The 18,050-nt window shown below is 30.7% G+C and overlaps 2 protein-coding genes across 4 annotated transcripts; both read right to left on the bottom strand.

The window, feature by feature from the left end:
- Positions 1-2,428, bottom strand: LOC107166944 (UDP-glucosyltransferase 2-like). Of its 2 annotated transcripts, XM_089230326.1 has the most exons (5): positions 1,595-2,428; positions 1,252-1,471; positions 891-1,110; positions 674-817; positions 1-225 (listed from the first exon to the last, which is right to left on the bottom strand). In XM_089230326.1, coding segments are annotated over exons 1-5 (1,419 nt in total). In that variant the 3' UTR covers positions 1-224. The 2 variants fall into 2 exon arrangements, with proteins under 2 accessions (XP_089086452.1, XP_015371285.2); XM_015515799.2 differs by lacking the exon at positions 1-225 and having other exon boundaries at positions 418-817.
- On the bottom strand, positions 2,317-17,987 carry LOC107166941 (UDP-glucosyltransferase 2-like). 2 transcript variants are annotated; one of them, XM_089230328.1, is made up of 6 exons: positions 17,759-17,987; positions 16,037-16,876; positions 15,241-15,460; positions 14,919-15,138; positions 14,775-14,858; positions 2,317-2,459 (listed from the first exon to the last, which is right to left on the bottom strand). In XM_089230328.1, exons 2-6 carry the CDS (start codon positions 16,847-16,849, stop codon positions 2,450-2,452), a joined length of 1,347 nt encoding a protein of 448 aa, XP_089086454.1. In that variant the 5' UTR covers positions 16,850-16,876; positions 17,759-17,987; the 3' UTR covers positions 2,317-2,449. The 2 variants fall into 2 exon arrangements, with proteins under 2 accessions (XP_089086454.1, XP_015371281.1); XM_015515795.2 differs by lacking the exon at positions 2,317-2,459 and having other exon boundaries at positions 14,016-14,858; positions 17,759-17,986.
- Positions 17,988-18,050: the final 63 nt, after the last annotated feature.

The raw sequence follows: 18,050 nt of genomic DNA, 5'->3' as shown, positions 1-18,050 counted from the left end.
CGTTTTTCTTTCATTTTTTTGTTGTTTTTCTCGATTTTGTTGAAAACTATTGGAAAATGTTAACTTTTGACCTCTATAATGCACCAAACATCTTCAATTTTACATCGGAAATCACCCCCAAAGTTTGAAATCGAAGCATTATTTCAACTAGTTATGCTGTACACAGACACAAAAAAAAAACACACATCATTGTAAAATCAATACATTCATCACTTCGTTCAGAATCTAAAAAAAAAGAAAAGAAAATATAACACATTATGTATTTAAAAACCGTTCATATGCAATACAAATTTTTAAAGTATAGAAATATGTAGTGCATGTCAAAAATATGTCAAAATATGCGAAATAAAACTTTGTATTTCAGATTTATTAACTATTATTAAAACTTATAGCTTCCTAACTATTTTTTGGACTGTTTAGAAAAAAACACACAAATGCATATAAATTCGGGCCCTAAATTAAACATTTATTATACGAGTACACTATTTTTAACAAGTAAAACATTTATTATCTGTGTACTTTAATTTTATTTTATTCACGTTTTTCTTTGACACTATTAAATAATGTTGAAATATGTTTACAAATCATTTTTAAACTGTAATAAATTATGAAATAGACAATAAACCAAATGAATAAAAATGTGATTATTACATCAATTAAAAAATATTCATACCACTGCAGGTTAAGAGCGTGAGATTTTAAATGTGATGCTCCTTTATGACGTAAAATGTACTCTGTCCAGTAAACCACAGATTCTGCAGGTGACATGGGTCGATCTTTGAACCGTTCAGAAGTGATTTTAGCGTTTTTCTGGTACCTGTGTTAGATATACATCACAGTAGTGGTGAATATCAATTTAACATTTTATTAAATGGCGTAAACTTCCTCACCTGTCGTTGTTGACAATCTTCAAAATAGCATTTAAAAACGTCTCTTTGGTGACGGAAAACAAGTCCATAGATATCGCCATCCCAGCGTCGACCAGATTATCAATATTTCTCGGTTGATCGAAGCAAAGTGGAAACCCGAGTACAGGCACAGCTGCGTCAACAGCTTCGTATACTCCAGATATTCCTCCATGACTGATAAACAGTTTCATATTAGGATGCACTACATAATAAAAATAATGCCAGATTAAAATTAATAATTAACATTATAATTCAGTATGTAAAATGTGATGGTATACAGTATAACTGTATAGTCTATAATATATATTTATACATGTCATAATTTCAACATATCTGCACGTACAGAGAATATCCCGTTGTGGAAACCATTTCCGTATCATCACATTTTTTGGTATACCCGTCATTTCACCTTCGTATTTCCACAGTACTTTTTGCGGAACCCGAAAGAGAGCTTCTCGTAACGCGCTCTGAACATTTTCCGGTAACGACGTCATCAAAATCGTCGAGCCTAACGTAAAATAAATCACACCATGAGGCGCTACGTCGATGAATTCCAATATGTCCTGTTAAAAATGTAGACCTTATTAAGTATGGCACTTGTATAATTCCCAAGGTGTTATAAACTTATAAAGTATATAACTAATATCAAATAAACAAACTGTAATAGACTATATTATATTGAATACCTTTGGTATCGGTCCTGGCGGTGTTAGATGGATGCCGCCGATTTGCACGACGTCCGGTGTCAGTGGCCTCGAAGGTTCGGTGATGAAGTGCGTGTTGGTGAAAATTACCGACGGTTTGGCCAGATCGACTGCATCGAACGGCCGGGGATCGGATTCTCGTAACCGGCGATCTTCTTGCCACAAAATCCATGAAACGTAAATCGTTTGCAACGTGTTGGCGAAACGATCGACAAACTTTTTGGGAACGCTACGGTGGAACAGCAAGTTAGAGACGGCCGCAGGGTTGGCGACGTGACCGAAGAATGAACGTTCCGTGTACGTGATTATGGGCGGTGGGACGACGTATATGACGGGAACGCGGAGAACGGTGGCCGCGTACGACACGCAATCCGAAATGAGCGCATGGGCGACCACCACTTCAATTGAATGCGATCGGCTGTCCAAGAAGAGTTCTCGCATCCGCGGATGTTCGAATATGGTTCCGCAGTTGTTCCGGGTAGAGTTCAAGTTGAACGCGATCATCGTCCGCGTAGACTGAAAACTTTTAAAGTGCGATACGTTCATCCCGACCCTCATCACCATGGCGTCAGATACGTCCACCTCGGTGTAAAAAGGACGATCGCCGTCCAAAAACGGTGTAAACACGGTCACGTTGTGGCCGCGGTCAGTCAATGCCCGTAGTACGGCCCGCATCATGTTCCAATTGCTCTTGCCGCCGTGCGTCTGCACCGCCAAGATGTTGGCTGCATCGATCGGCGTCCACGGCAGGAATGGTGTTGAACACGCACATAACGTGATCATTAGCACCAAGAAACTTAATCTCGTGGTTTTCATTGTATAGTTCCTTAAGTTCTGTTAAAACGAACTGTAAATTAAGAAAATGGGCATTGCTGCATGCATTAAACATAATACACATAGCACGTTATTGGCTACTATTTTAGATTCTGATTGAAGGTATGAATTGTATAGACTTTGCAATAAGATGTTTTTTTTTTTCATTCTCGGTATAGGACAAAGGTTGTAGAAGTACTTAATAAATGTCGGTTTGATAAAAAAAATTTTTAAAAAAGAGATTTTTTACTTGAAACTGATTTTAGTTGGTATTATACCAAATTATGGGGAACCTTGTATTGATTATTCAAGTTTTTTACAGTGAATAAAATTTTTTTGACATTTAAAGAATAAGATCTAAATAAAACGGCAAATTTAAAAAGTCTATAAGGTTAGGTTAGACTTACTTAAAAAAGGTTAGAATATTTTGACAATTTTATCAAGTAAAGAAATTAATAAAATAAACATATGGTGTAAATTTAAAATGTTTACAGTTATTTGTTTTTGAATAACAACAAAATAATAAGTACCTATGTCGGTACAAAAAAATTTAATGAATATCCAATATTGTATTTCAAATGCTCATAAAAATTTAATTCGATTTTCCGGTAGCAATGTTTATTTGATAAAAGTAGACTCATGCAGAATCGTGTATTGAATTTTCAAATCTTAGTTTTAAAAAAAAAAATTTTAATGAATTTTCAACTAAAGTAAATTGTAAATTTTCGTGATTTTTACGTATTTTGTTAACATTCAAACTTTCAATACTTATTAAAAAAATTGTGACTATCTATTTTTAATATTTTTTAACTACCACTATGACAATATATTATGTATTGTATTAAATTTTCAAGCATTTTTACTCAATTAATACAATTTTATTGTCATTAATAAAAAAAAAGATTGAAAATTTCCATAAATAACTTAAAAATATTTGAAATATTTGAAATATTTTGAAAATTTTATCAAAAATATAACAAATTATCGTAGATAAATGCAATTTTCATTGAATGTTTTGTACTGGAATTTAATATTTTTGATAAAATTTTTAAAATATTTCAAATATTTTTAAGTTATTTATGGACATTTGAAATTTTCAGTCTTTTTATCAAATATATAAAATTCCAATATAAACATTAAACATTCAATGAAAATTGCATGTATCTACCGTAATTTATTTTAGAGTTAAACCATTATCTAAAATCATTTTTCTCAAAAATTGATTTTGAGTAAAAATCACAGTTTTTCATAATTTTAGATTCTGAGCGGAGCGAGGAATGTATTGATTTTACCATGAAGTGTGTTTTTTTTCTGTCATCACGTTATGGAGCAATAAAAGTACTTCGATTTTTGACTTCAGTACCTCGTTCGATCAGAAAGTGAATTTAGTTGATACTTAGGGGGGTCAAAAGTAAAAAATTATTAATATTTTTCTAAATAATCGGGATAAACAAACTAAAATTAAGGGAAAAACGATAAATTTTACGCACAATCAGTTTTCAACTAGGAACGATTTTGGTTTTTGATATAACTTTAAAATAAATGACCATACATACATGAAATTTTCCGTTTCCGCTCAGAATCGTTTTTTGTATACAATAATAAAATATCATTGGATTCAAATTTAATTCCAACCATTACAGTAACCCACTTATTGTAACCTAATGTACAGGAGAGCAACACCCACGACTACTACTTTTAGATTCTGAACGAAAGAACTTCATAAAAGTTTTTTACATGCATTCAAATTTTAATTTTGACAAAATACATATTAATCACGAAAATTCGCAAAACTTATTTTAAACTAGAAATTCATAAGGTATTTTCCTTTTATATCTAAGATTTGAAAATTTAAAACAAGGCTCTTACATATTTTTACAATAACAGTTGAAAAATAAAATAAATATATAGCCACAATTTTTTTTTACATGCATTCAAATTTTAATTTTGACAATATACGTAAAAATCACAAAAATTCGTAAATTATTTTAATCTAGAAATTCATAAAAAATTTTCTTTTTAAATCTAAGATTTTAAAATTTTTAATAATCTATAATATACAGGATGTTATAACGTTCAGAATCGTTTTTCGTATACAATGATACCAGCTATCATTGCATTCAAATTTAACCTACCTTAGTCAGAGGTCCACCCCACCCCCAATGTACAGCAGAGCGATACCCACATACCCGATTTTTTTTTTTTGTGTGTGTGTGTACAGCATAACTAGTCTAAATAATGCTTCAATTTCAAACTTTGGGGGTGATTTCCGATGTAAAAGCGAATATCCTTGGTGCATTATAAAGGTTAAAAGTAAACATTTTCCAACAGTTTTCAAAAAAATTGAGAAAAACAAAAAAAAAATGACAGAAACGGAAATTTTTACGCAAAACCAGTTTTCGACAAAATCGATTTTTTTATATGGTTGTGATTCAAAAACTAATCACTGTAAATACTTGAAATTCTCACTAAATATTTATGTTAGTAATATCTATATACAGTTTAATTTTCAAAAAATGTTGACTTTTTATGAGTTATTTATAGACCACTGAAATTTTTGATTTTTTTGAGAATTTTTTTTTGAAGTGCCAGTAAAAAAATGTTGGATGACCAAAAAAACTTGAAAATTTAATACAAGGTTCCTTATGAGTTGTTCTTATTGAAGCTAAAAAAATTAAAAATCGTTAGTCACAATTTTTTTTATAAGCGTTTATAGTTCAAATTTTTACGAAATCTGTCGAAAACGCGAAATTTTGCAAGTAATCTTGAAGTTGAAAAATCATAAAATTGTCTGTGTTTATAACTAAGGATTAAAAATATAACAGTAAGTTTTCCTTCAAGTAGCTATAGAGAAAACTCCAAGCGTCATTATAGGAAAAATTTTAAGTGCGTTTGAATTTTAAATTTTTACGAAATAGCGTAACGATAACGATTTATCCTGAAACGATTTTAAATATTTGTTATTATTCAAAAAGTATATGTAGTAGATACTTGAAAATTTTACCAGTTATTAAGATTGGCATTTGCTTTACATGATTTAATTTTCAAAATATTTTGACTTTTTTTGAGATATTTATAGACAACTAAAATTTTCAATTTTACTAAAATTTGTCGCTAAATTTTTTTTAGCCCTATAAAAAGACTTGAAATTTTAATACAAAGTTTCTCATAAGTTATTCTTATAGTTATTAAAAAATTATAAGAAGAAATATGCACAATTTTTTTTATTAGCATTTGAAGTTCAAATATTGACAAAAATTCGTCATAACCATGAATATTCGCAAATTATTTTGAAGTTGAAAAATCATAAAAATGTTTGTGTTCATAACTAAGGATTAAAAATACAACACTAAGTTTTCTATAAGTTTTTCTTTAAGTAGGTACCCATAGAGAAAACTCGAAGCGTCATTATAGGATAAATGTTTTGAGTGTTTGAGTTTTAAATTTTTACGAAATCAGGTATATGTATATCTATGATAATATAAGGTATTATGAATTATGATAACTACATGCAATGTTTTTGGAAAAATTGATTAACCATGCCTTATTCAAAATGCGTCCTAATTGAAAAAAAATATATTTGTTTCAAAATATAATATATGACAATATTTAAATATATAATATATCCTAGACTGACAAATCATCTTCGTTCAGAATCATTTTTCGTATACAATGACACCTATCATTGCATTCAAATCTAACCAACTCTAGTCAGACGTCCACCCCACCACCTAATGTACAGCAGAGCGACATCCACTTACCCGCTTTTATTTTTTCCCCGGTGTTTTTATAACTACTAGAAATTTCAAAATTTGACCTCCTTAATGCACCAACTAGATTGACTTTCCAACCAAAAAAGCTACTGAAGTTAAAAATAGAAGCATTATTTCGACAACGTATCGCGTACATACACACGCATACACAAAATTAATTAATTAATAATAAACACACATCATTGTGAAATCAATCCATTCTCATCGCTCCACTCAGAACCTAAAATATGATAAACGCAAAAACAATCTGATGAACTTCAAAGAAGTAGGGACTTCTAAAGAATTTAAAAATATTTTAAAGACTATTCAAATACAAATGCTATAATAATGTACCTATTTAAATACGTATTCTAATCAATTTGAAAGTATTTTTAACAAGACTGCTGTTTATTATGTAGTGCTATATTACTGCTATTGGTACGTTACGATACTTAAAAATATATTATATGCCTAGAACTAGATAGATAACTTTTTCAATACCTATATAATAGAACACTCATATTACTCACCTTTCGGATTGTTGAAGTTCACTAGATTACTAAATATTAAGCTATCATAGCTACTTATAATAATTAATATAATTATATTATAGATGCCATGGCCGATCGTATAAATCGCATAAAAAGATAAAACAGCTACATTGCAATAACGACCTACAATTTATAATACATCAATTATCAATCCACTAATATAAAAAGACAAATGTTAAATATATAAAAGATAATTATTTATGACTTTATGATTAGGTACACCAGTGTTTATTGTGTTTACACGTACTATAAGTTCGTAACATAATACTTATTCAATATAGAAGTTTAAACCATTAAAATGACGAAAACCTATGAGAATGTCACGATACCAAAAAGCATATACCTACGCTAAGGTTATATTTTACAGAATATTATATTTATAGTAGAATAAAGTATTTTTGTTGTACCTAATATATAAATGATTGTCATTATATATAGTTACGTCTTGGGAAGATGAAGTAAAAACATGCATCAAAAAGTCGCGTTTAAAGCCTAGAATATAGAAATTATATATTATCTCAAATATGATAGTTGAATGTTTGTGGCTTATAAACTCATTATTTTTTTTAATTTTCACAACAGTTTTTCTGACTAATGCTTCATCGTAGGGTTCAGAAATGAGATCATACATTGGATTTTTCCTAATTTTAACTAATAAAAATATAAGGTAGTTAATACCTATCTATGTATATTCATTTATTTAAGTTTAAAAATTAAGAACGATAAGATGATTCAACTGATATTATATAGAGTATAATATTATCTAAATTACAATAGGTCTACCGTAAAAATCACAGCACACTACTCAACATTTTCCTTTTACAAAAAAATCTATGAATCATAAACCCATTTTTGTTAATTATTAACCATGGCAACGAAAACTGTACAAAACATTGATTAAAAAACATTTTCGTGTATCCAGGTTGAAAACAAAATATTCATGTTAACATATTTTAATAAGTTCAGATGAATTGTCATACAGTAAATTTTGTTTAAGTATAATTTACTATGATCAACAGTTAAAGAGTAATAACAATTAAGTACATGCAGAACACGACTGTTATAAATAGTCATCATATAGTAAAACATTTAATATTTGTGTAATTTAATTGATATGTCTTCTGTCAGGAGCAATTAATAATTATATAAATGTATGCTACACCGAGAGCGTTACCATTACATAGTCACCGTATGCGTGGCGATTTTTCTGACAGATTTCGAGTTGCCATGACAACCAAACAATAACAAAGATAAAATTAATGTTAGAGTGTTGGGTTGCCCCTAGCAACAGATTATTAATAATAATAGAATAACGTTGCCATCCTTATTATATTTAATAGATTCTAAGCATAACGATAATAATTAATATTTTTAAATTATTAACTTTTTACTTCTTATATCAAATGAAATCTACAGTAGCCGCATGACATCGCATGCCATAATATACATGTATCGATATATTTGCATGAAGCGTCAATACTCTCTTTTTTATTCACGTTTTTCTTTGACACTATGGAAAAATGTATAAATATGTTTGTGAATCTTTTTTAGGCCATAATAAGTTATTAACAATATAACAAACACAATAAATAATAAAGTCAAAATTATATGATTATATCAATCAAAAAATATTCTTACCACGTCAGGTTATGAGCGCGTGCGATTTTGAATGTGATACTCCGCCCAGTAAATGTTTTCAATGGTTATGAGAACAAGACCATGACAACAAGGTGGCCAATCAAATGTTGCGATTAAAAATCTCAGGTTACTACAGTGGTATGCAATTTTAAGTCATCGGAATGTAGAATTTGGTCGGAGCTACTTGAAATATATGTAGATGCAATTTACAGAAACGAAAAACATAATTTTCTGCAAAGCTGTATTTATGGTAAACAACACAGAGTCATTCACATCGAGTAATATTAAAACTAAAAAAAGAACTAGCGTTGTATGCTACCTACCTGTACTTTGGTCGCGTTATATATGTTATCTACCTTTCGGTTGATATCTACTTTGTACTGAGATTGATATTGCAGGTATAACCGTATAATTATAAACATCTATAATACACTCTACAGCCTACACTTTACACATATAATAGTTAGTAGATACATGACTTACGGTTTGGCTCGTAAAAGTGGTGTGTAATTAAATTATTTTTTGTCGAATCAAAATGAAAAATTGTATTGACTTTTATAGACATGTTATTTGCAATGACAAAACTTGCAACGATTTTTTAAAACAACATGGTGTTTTGACCACTGCTAAAGTATGACAACAATAAATTCAAATAATAAAGTATGTGGATGAGGGGCTATTAAGGAATATATGAAGAATACCCAAAAAAGTGATGAAGAAGGTAAAATTATTATAGAAAAATGTTAACGTTGTCAGAAGAAAGGATGCCAAATATTTCAGTCCATCAGAAAACAAAATAAATTTTTACTTATGTTGACGAAAATGGAAAAAAGTGTCAAAGTAAAATAGGCATAAAAACAAGTGGTGCCACCAACTTATTGGAATGGCAGTTAATGGGAGAGTGGTTCACTTAATGCATCCAAGAACCTTTTTGACTAGTTTTTTGAAGATATGAAAAAAAGTTCTTTCATTTAATAATGCCCAGATGCCCAGACGATACCTACAATTTACAGCTTCCAGGGCGGAAAATTGTAGATAACATACAAGGCCAACAAACAATAATTGTGGTAGTGTTACGTACCCTATCAATATTCAAAACATAGTGTACGTTTCTACTATGAGTGGTTGATATAACTAAGTAGGCAATTAACATAAAATAACATGCCGAGGTCATTGTAAAACACCAGACTAGATAATTAAACTATAAAAGCATTGTCACACGTCTCTTCTCGGAAAAGGTCTCTGTTACTAAGAAAGGATGTGAATCGACCAGAATAACCAATTACGCCAGGAGACTCAAACTCTGCCTTGTGCCAGATTTCACCACCACATACTACCACCTACTCCTACTGATACGAGCATATATAAGGGAAACCACGACAAGAGCTCGTCAGACGGTTTTTAAAATGTGAGCCAGACGGTTAGGGACATTTAAGACGCTTAGAGGCAGGTCGTAAAACCACTCATTGTCATTTAAAACAATATTTCAGAGTAAGGTCGTAACACCGCTCACCAACACCTTTATAGCATATAAACTGTATTTTTGAATCAAGTTTTAATAAATTGTGAAAATAAAGACATTATTACATTGTATACATCAATATTTCATCTCTACGTTGATGTATGAATCGACGTTCAGTCGGGACGTAACAGTAGATACATTTTTCATGTAGATAGCATACGACGCAAGTTCCCTAAATAACTACATAATAAAAAGTGAAAAATAAATTTGAACTATTTTTAAATACAGTAAAAAATTAGTTGAATGTTTCAGTAATTTCTTTAAGAGGTGGTTGTAATCTGGAATATAAAAATGCTGAAGTTTAAGCCATATTGGATAAATTTGGTATCAAAGCATGGGACGAGTGTACCTACGGGCTACCATCACACCTCAGCAACATAGCAAAGTGGAAAGGTCAATGAGAACAATCGTAGAAATGGCCAGAGCTATGTTCTTTACAGCAAAAATTTGTCTAAGACAATTTAGGCAAAATCAGTGAATACAGTCGTATATACAATACATTTTCCTCATGTTACTTGTTGAATGATATCAACTATTGTCTATTTTTATCTTTTTTCGGTGTATTGTGATAATAAATATAACTGAGTATTTGATCAAAGATTGCTCGTTTTACACATTATTCAATGTTAAATATCAGGGCTTGAAACCGATTTCAAAACCGGTTTGAGAAATCGGTATAAACCGTTAAAAACCCGAAATCAAAATCGAAAATGAAACCGAAAAAAATTGGATACCGGTATTGTAGTCTAAAACCGAAACAGTAAAAATTTGGATACCGGTATTAAAGTCAAAACCGAAATCGAAAAATTGAATATCGGTATTATAATCTAAAACCAAAACCGAAAAAAATTGGATACCGGTATTATAATTTAAAACCGAAACCGCAAAAAATTTGATACCGGTATTAAATTTAAAACCGAAATCGGAAAAAATTGGAAACCGTTATTATCACATCTCAATTTTTTTAATTTTAATATTTTAAATAATGCTTTTGTTTAATTAACGTAAATTATTTTAAAATGTACGTAAATACGTAAATCGAATTGATACACCCATGGGATCATGATTAAAATATTGATAACCATTTCACTATTTGAAAAATTAATATAGTTGTTTTATTATAAATTATAATAGGTAGTAATGAATAATAAATAATATTAATTATTGAGGCAATAGCCGTCATCAAAACAATAGAATACATACAAAAACAAAACAAAATGCTAACAAATAATCTGATACTCACTGATTCATTGAGCACACTACGAAGCTTAGAAAATACTACAAACCCATCTGACATTGCTAAGAACATACAAGAAAAAACCAACGAACTAAAGCTTAGGGGAACAAATATCACTTTCATTTGGGTATCAGGACACACAAATATAAGGGGGAACGAGACGGCAGACCAAGCAGCAAAGGGAAGCGGCACAACCTAACAACCAGAATATATACAGTTCCTGGACATAGTAACATATGACGACATCAAAACCCAAATTAAAAGCAATACACTAATAAAATGGCAAACGCACTGGTCAAAACAACGGACCAAACTCAATGAAATAAAAAGCACAATCCTAAGTTGGAAAAATCAATATCTCAGCAGAAGAGAAAAAATTATTATAAATCGTCTCCGAATAGGCCACACAAGGATGACACATAAACACCTCATGGCCAAAGAAGAACCCCCTCAATGTGCAGCCTGCGGGGTTACACTAACTGTGAAACATATAATAACAGAGTGTTATCAATATTCAGAAGTTTTGGAGAAATACAACATTCCACCCAACTTGTATGGAGCTCTGGGACCGAGCAACGAGACCACATCGAACATGATAGCCTTTCTCAAAGGATCGGATTTATACAACAAAATTTAAACATATTGATAAAAAAAAAAAAATTGTAACATTAACTTAAATAGTAACCATATGTAGTTAGCATCATATAAACATTGTAATATTCTTAACATTGTATCTTAACAAAAAACTAATAGCCTTTGTTGTTGATGTTTTTTTAGTTCAATAAAAAAAAAAAAAAAAATATTAATTATTTATCGGTAGCACATTTGACAGACGAAAGCCCGTATATGTGTCTTTAAAAAATTTAAATATTGGCTTTGGTGTAAAACAATGTGGTAATATAAAATAGTACTTGCAATAATAATTAATTATAATAGTTGATTATTATAGGTAACAGGAACCATAATTTTTTTCTGTTATAAATAGTTAAAATTATATTTTAATTTTTATACTTTTCAGTGTTCATAAATTTGTGTTTAACTATCCAAAAAAAAAAAATTCAAGTGTGAAAATACTATATTATTGTGAATTTATAATCCTTTTTTACTATAGGTATTATATTTATTTTGTCTTTAAAACAATCTAGTATTATTTCATTGTTATTCATAAAATGTATATAAAAAAAAACAGAACAGGGAGAAGGTTTGCATCAGAAAAAATATAGTCTAGTGATAAATGTAGGTACTATCTTTAAAGTTTAAACCATTGACATAATTTTGTTCTAGGTTCCTTAAAGCTTGTAATTTGTAGTATAAAATTACAAAATCACTATCAAAACCATAATTTCATAATATCGATATTGGAAAGTTGAAACCGAAATCGTAAAATTTCAAAACCAGTATCCAAAATCGAAACTGAAACCGATATTTCGTAATACCGGTATTGAAAAATTGAAACCGAAACCGAAAATTTTAGAAACCGGTATCCAAAATCGAAACCGAAATCAAAATTTTTCAATCGGTTTCAAGCCCTGTTAAATATTCACTCGTTAAAACACACAAATGGATAGACGGGAAGCAAGCATCTCAAACATCCTGTCAGAAGTTCTCCACCCAGACAACATAAGACAAATAATAAGCTTTATTACTAAGTCCAACCTTATCAATAGTATTTAATATGTAACCCAAATAACATCTAAATAATTTAGAGTTAAACTCATTGTTGCCAATGGCCATAGTTGCCGAAGCTTAATTCAAATAAAAAAAAAACACACACACACAAAATTTGAATAAACTAAAACAGAAAGTTAGGAACCGTTGTACATCCATTAATAAATGCATTTATTTTTTTTAAAACTATTTCATAATAATGGTACCATGATCGAATTAATCAAACTCCAAGATGAAAAAAATTTAATTAAAATTGACTCCTGAGAGTAACACAAAATTCAAGGAAAAAGGGGCCAAAACAATTTGATATAACTAAAATTGCAAGATATCAAAAATCAATGAAATGTTTTGGCATTGAAAGGAGAAATTTTAGTTAAATTAATTTGAACTCTTTGTTCAAAGATAGTCGATTGATGATTTAAATACGAGGGACCCGAGTAAGTCTATTATATGTTTTTAATTTTTTTTTTTTTTTTGATTAATGAGAATAAAATTGTATTCGTTGGGTAAAAATGTTTCAAAATTTAATACAAGGTTCCCAATGAGTTTATATAATAGCAATTGGAAAATATTAAAAATGCATAGGCACGACATTTTGTATATCCATTCAAAGTTCAAATATTGACAAAATTTATTTAACTGAAAATTTACAAATTCTTTAGTTGTTAAAAATATATAATACGTTTACATTGTATAGCTAAGGATTGAAAATTACATCGAGAAATCAAGCTACTGTTTTTATGTGATACGTATTTATTAAGTGTAATCAAAACGAATCCCCATTTGTTATAATTTTATTACCTCATTAACCTTAACAATATTATTAAGTTATATCAGTCCCATTTTATTATGCAACATTGTAATATTAATAATAATAGTTATAAGTAAAACGAATGTATACCCATATTCCATATACGGTATAGTGGAATGGATAGGCTAGGAATCTAGGATGTTTAAAATTCAGCACAATACCTGTACACAACTTCTAGCGCCGTCTAAAGGAACTATGAATTACTATTATAGGTACTTTTATTATGAATAATAATAATTAAAAGTTCGTAATAATAAACTTCTAAATTAAATTAAACATAATTTATATCGTAATATAGTGTCATAACTTACAATATAAGGAACCTTAGTGAAGTACATTTTATAGTTCACAAAATAAGGAACAATAAAAACCAATTATATTAAATACAATAAAATTATTATAATATATATATAATATACATATATAGGTATAAGTTATTTAAGATAAGTATAAAATTATGGTTTACATTGATGATCCCATCAAATTTCAATAAAAAAGTCTTGAGTACCTACTAAGAGGAAGTCTTCTATAGTAAGTTATATATGACATTATCTATACTGATCTCCAGACTAATTGACTGCATTAATATTTAATACATTACAACATTGATGTAATAAGGAAAAAGTATTATTGGTAACAGCCAAAATTTCATTTGAGTAATTTTTATAAATTTTAAAAAATAAAAATATAAATAATTATTATATTAAATATATTTACTCAAATATATCGATAAGGAATCGTCGAAGTATTGTTATAACGGTAAAATAATTTTCATATTAAAAATATATATATTGTTATTCAGTAGGCGGTATAGTCGTATAGGTATTCGATAAAGACATGAATCGCTTAATATACAAAAACAAAAACAATTTTTTTCCACAATTTTATTGAGACTTGAGAAAATACTTATTACCTATATTATAGACCCTATATAGGAGACGTGACTGATTCGTGTTGTTTTATTTAGTTTATTCACGTTTTGCTTTGAGATTATAGAAATATTTATTGATGTGTTTAATAATCATTTTTAAACAATAATAAATTGTGAACAATATGACAATCGCAGTAAATAATAATGTGAAAATTACATCAACCAAAAAATATTGATACCACGAAAGATTTAGTGCGTGAGACTTTAAATGTGAAGCTCCGTTATGGCGTAATACGTACTCAGTCCAGTAAACTACAGAGTCCGCGGGTGACATGGGTCGGTCTTTGAACCGTTTGGAAGCAATTTTAGCGTTTTTCTCGTACCTAAAAATGGTTAAAAATAATAATAATAATTTTATTTTTTAAAAACGGAACAATTATTACTTTTCATCGTTGACAATTTTCAAAATGGCATTCATTAGCGTATCTCCGGTAATAGATAACAGATCCATAGATATAGCCATCCCGGCGTCGACCAGATTGTCAATATTTCTCGGTTGATCGTAGAAAAACGGAAATCCAAGTACAGGTACACCCGCGTCCACAGCTTCGTATAATCCGGATATGCCTCCGTGACTTATGAACAGTTTCATATTGGGATGCACTATATGTACATAATTTAATCATATTATAATCAATAGTTCGAGATATTGTTCAGTACTAAATTATAGTGTATATGTCATCATTTAATTATCTCGGCACGTACCAAGTATATCGCGTTGTGGAAACCATTTCCGCGTCATCACATTCTTAGGTTTGCCAGCCATTTCGCCTTCATACTTCCACAACACCTTTTGCGGAACCCGAGCGAGCGTCTCTAGTAACGTGCTCTGAACATTTTTCGGTAACGACGCCATCGAAATCACAGAACCAAACGTGAAGTAAATAACACCGTGAGGCGCATCGTCAATGAATTCCAAAATATCCTGTCGACATGATGTAAAACGACCGTATAATTCTTCAGAATTTAAATACAAGTCATAAATCCATAATTCAAGTTCAGTTGCATAGGAAAGGTTATAGGCAAATGGAACCCTACGACAAAAATGCAAATTTCTATAAGGTTACAAGATTTAATTTTAAATGTTGAAGTGTCTTCAATTTTTTATCAGTGAGGTTAAAAACATGTTAAAAGTGATTGTATATAACAAATGTTTCATAAACATTAAAATATTGTACACGACTGAAATGAAATACCATTTCCCACTTTTCAGTTTATTTGGCGTGGCATCTACTATATGTATTATTAGTCTGTACCAAACTACCAAATATATAAAAGCGCGCCGGGTGGCACACGAAAATCGGTCGAAACTCGCACATGGACTGGCGACCAATGATGACAGGGCGAATAGACTCGGCCAGGGGGGTCCGAGGGTAATTTGGATGCGCTTTAATTTGGTACAAATTTTTAGGTACTGTATTTACGTGTATAAACTATATATGGTACTGTTATTATATTATTTATAACATATTATTATGGTATACATCAAATATTCGAATACCTTTGGTATCGATCCTGGCGGGGTCAGATGTATACCGCCGATTTGCACGATGTCCGGTGTCAGTGGCCTAGAAGGTTCGGTGATGAAGTGCGTGTTGGTAAATGTCAATGACGGTCTGACCAAATCCACGGCATCGAACGGTCGGGGCTCGGATTTTCTGAGTCTCCGTTCGTAGCTCCACAACAGCCATGACCCGTAAACCGTTTGTATGATGTTGGAAAAACGGTCAACGAACGTCTTGGGTACAGCGCGTCGGGACAACAAGTTGGAGACAGCCGCGAGATTGGGGATGTGGCCGAAGAACGAACGCTCCGAGTACGTGACAATGGGTGGTGGCATAACGTATATGGCGGGTACGCGGAGAACGGTGGCCGCGTACGACACGCAATCCATCTCGAGAGCTTCGACGATTACCGCGTCGAATAACCGCGACCGGTGGCCGTTCAAGATTTCTCGCATCCGCGGGTGGTCGAATACGATTCCACAGTTTGTGCGCGACGAGTTCGCGATGTGATCCATTATCGTCCGCGTGGACTGACAACTCGTAACCAACGTCGCGTTCAATCCTACCCTAACCTCCAGGTTACCGGAAACGTCCACCTCTGTGTAACCGTCTCTGTCACCGTCCACGAACGGCGTGAACGCGATTACGGTGTGGCCGCGATCAGTTAACGCCTTCATTACGCCTTGCATCACATTCCAGTGGCTCTTGCTGTGGATTGTGTGCACAGCCAGGAAGTTCGCGGCTCCGACCGACGTCCACGGGTGGACAAACGATAAGGCGATCAATAAGATCAGAAGACGCGAAGTCATTGTTCGCAGATCATTAAGAACTGTGACCTGGAATTATTCATACAACTTAATTAAAAGTGCATTTTACTCCTTCATGCGAACATAAGTTACAATAAAAAAATGTAATGACTAATAGCTTATTCTTAAAATATTATTTTATTTTCGTTTTAGCGTTCTCCTGTTCTTGCCGTCCTGTAACTTTGTTAGGTTAAGTTTTTTTTTTATAAATCAAAGTTATAGCTCTATTTTGTTTTAAAAATCCCCAACACTTCCTTGTCTGATCGTAAACGTCGACGTATTATACTTCATTTTCCCGGACGATAAAGATAATTTTTTAGACCTGTTATTTTCTTTTGTGATGTAATTCTGTAGATTTAGTGATGAAAAATACAACAATAATATTAACTATTTAATAATAAATGCTGCAATAAAGTTTACTGTAAATATGTAAATTTGCTTATTGGTTTTTAGGTTATTACGAAAAGTTGCCATAATATAGGTACGTGTAGTTGTAGTACAACCTTACAAAAACTTTAATCTTCAGTGCTAAGGCAAACGTGGACCTTTTGGATGATTTTTGTAAAGTTCAAACAGAATTATTATAATGTCAACCGTAAAGTTGGTATTAAAAATATTCGTGTTATAACAATTTACGAGGAGTGTCCAGCAACGTCCAATAATATATTCATGTACAAATTGTTGTACGGGTTTTTGTAAGTTCATGCATCATATACATGTTAGGAGGTAGCATACTTATTTCATGACTTCATGTACCTATATGGTTATTGTAATTTTGTTTCATAAGTACCTACCTAGTTTAAAACTAAAAATAATTTAAAGTTAATAACATATAATATAGCTATTAATTATTATCACTATTTTTAATAAGTGATTAGTTATTGGTTTATTACAATTTTGTTTGATACTTACCTTTAAAATTTTAAAAATTGTATCGCCTCGTACAATAGTAGTTATTTTTTTTTAATTTAAAATATGAAAGGCAAAGAAAAATTACATGTAAAAATTTCACATGAAATACAATCTGTTGGAATTTAATATACTTAACACTAGCATTTTAATATCTACGAAACATAAATCGTTCATTATATAAGTAGGTATAACTAATATGTGTACATATATAAAAGTACCTACACGGCGTGAACCTATATAAGTAATTTATGATTAAATTTAACTAAATCACGTTAATATATTATATGCATAT

This window comes from Diuraphis noxia, unplaced genomic scaffold (genome assembly GCF_037042655.1).
Source record: "Diuraphis noxia isolate RWA-SAM2 unplaced genomic scaffold, SU_Dnox_SAM2 contig0007, whole genome shotgun sequence".
Lineage (NCBI taxonomy): Eukaryota > Metazoa > Arthropoda > Insecta > Hemiptera > Aphididae > Diuraphis > Diuraphis noxia.
The sequence above is the reverse complement of the archived record's forward strand: the minus strand, read 5'-3'. Positions and strand labels throughout refer to the sequence as shown.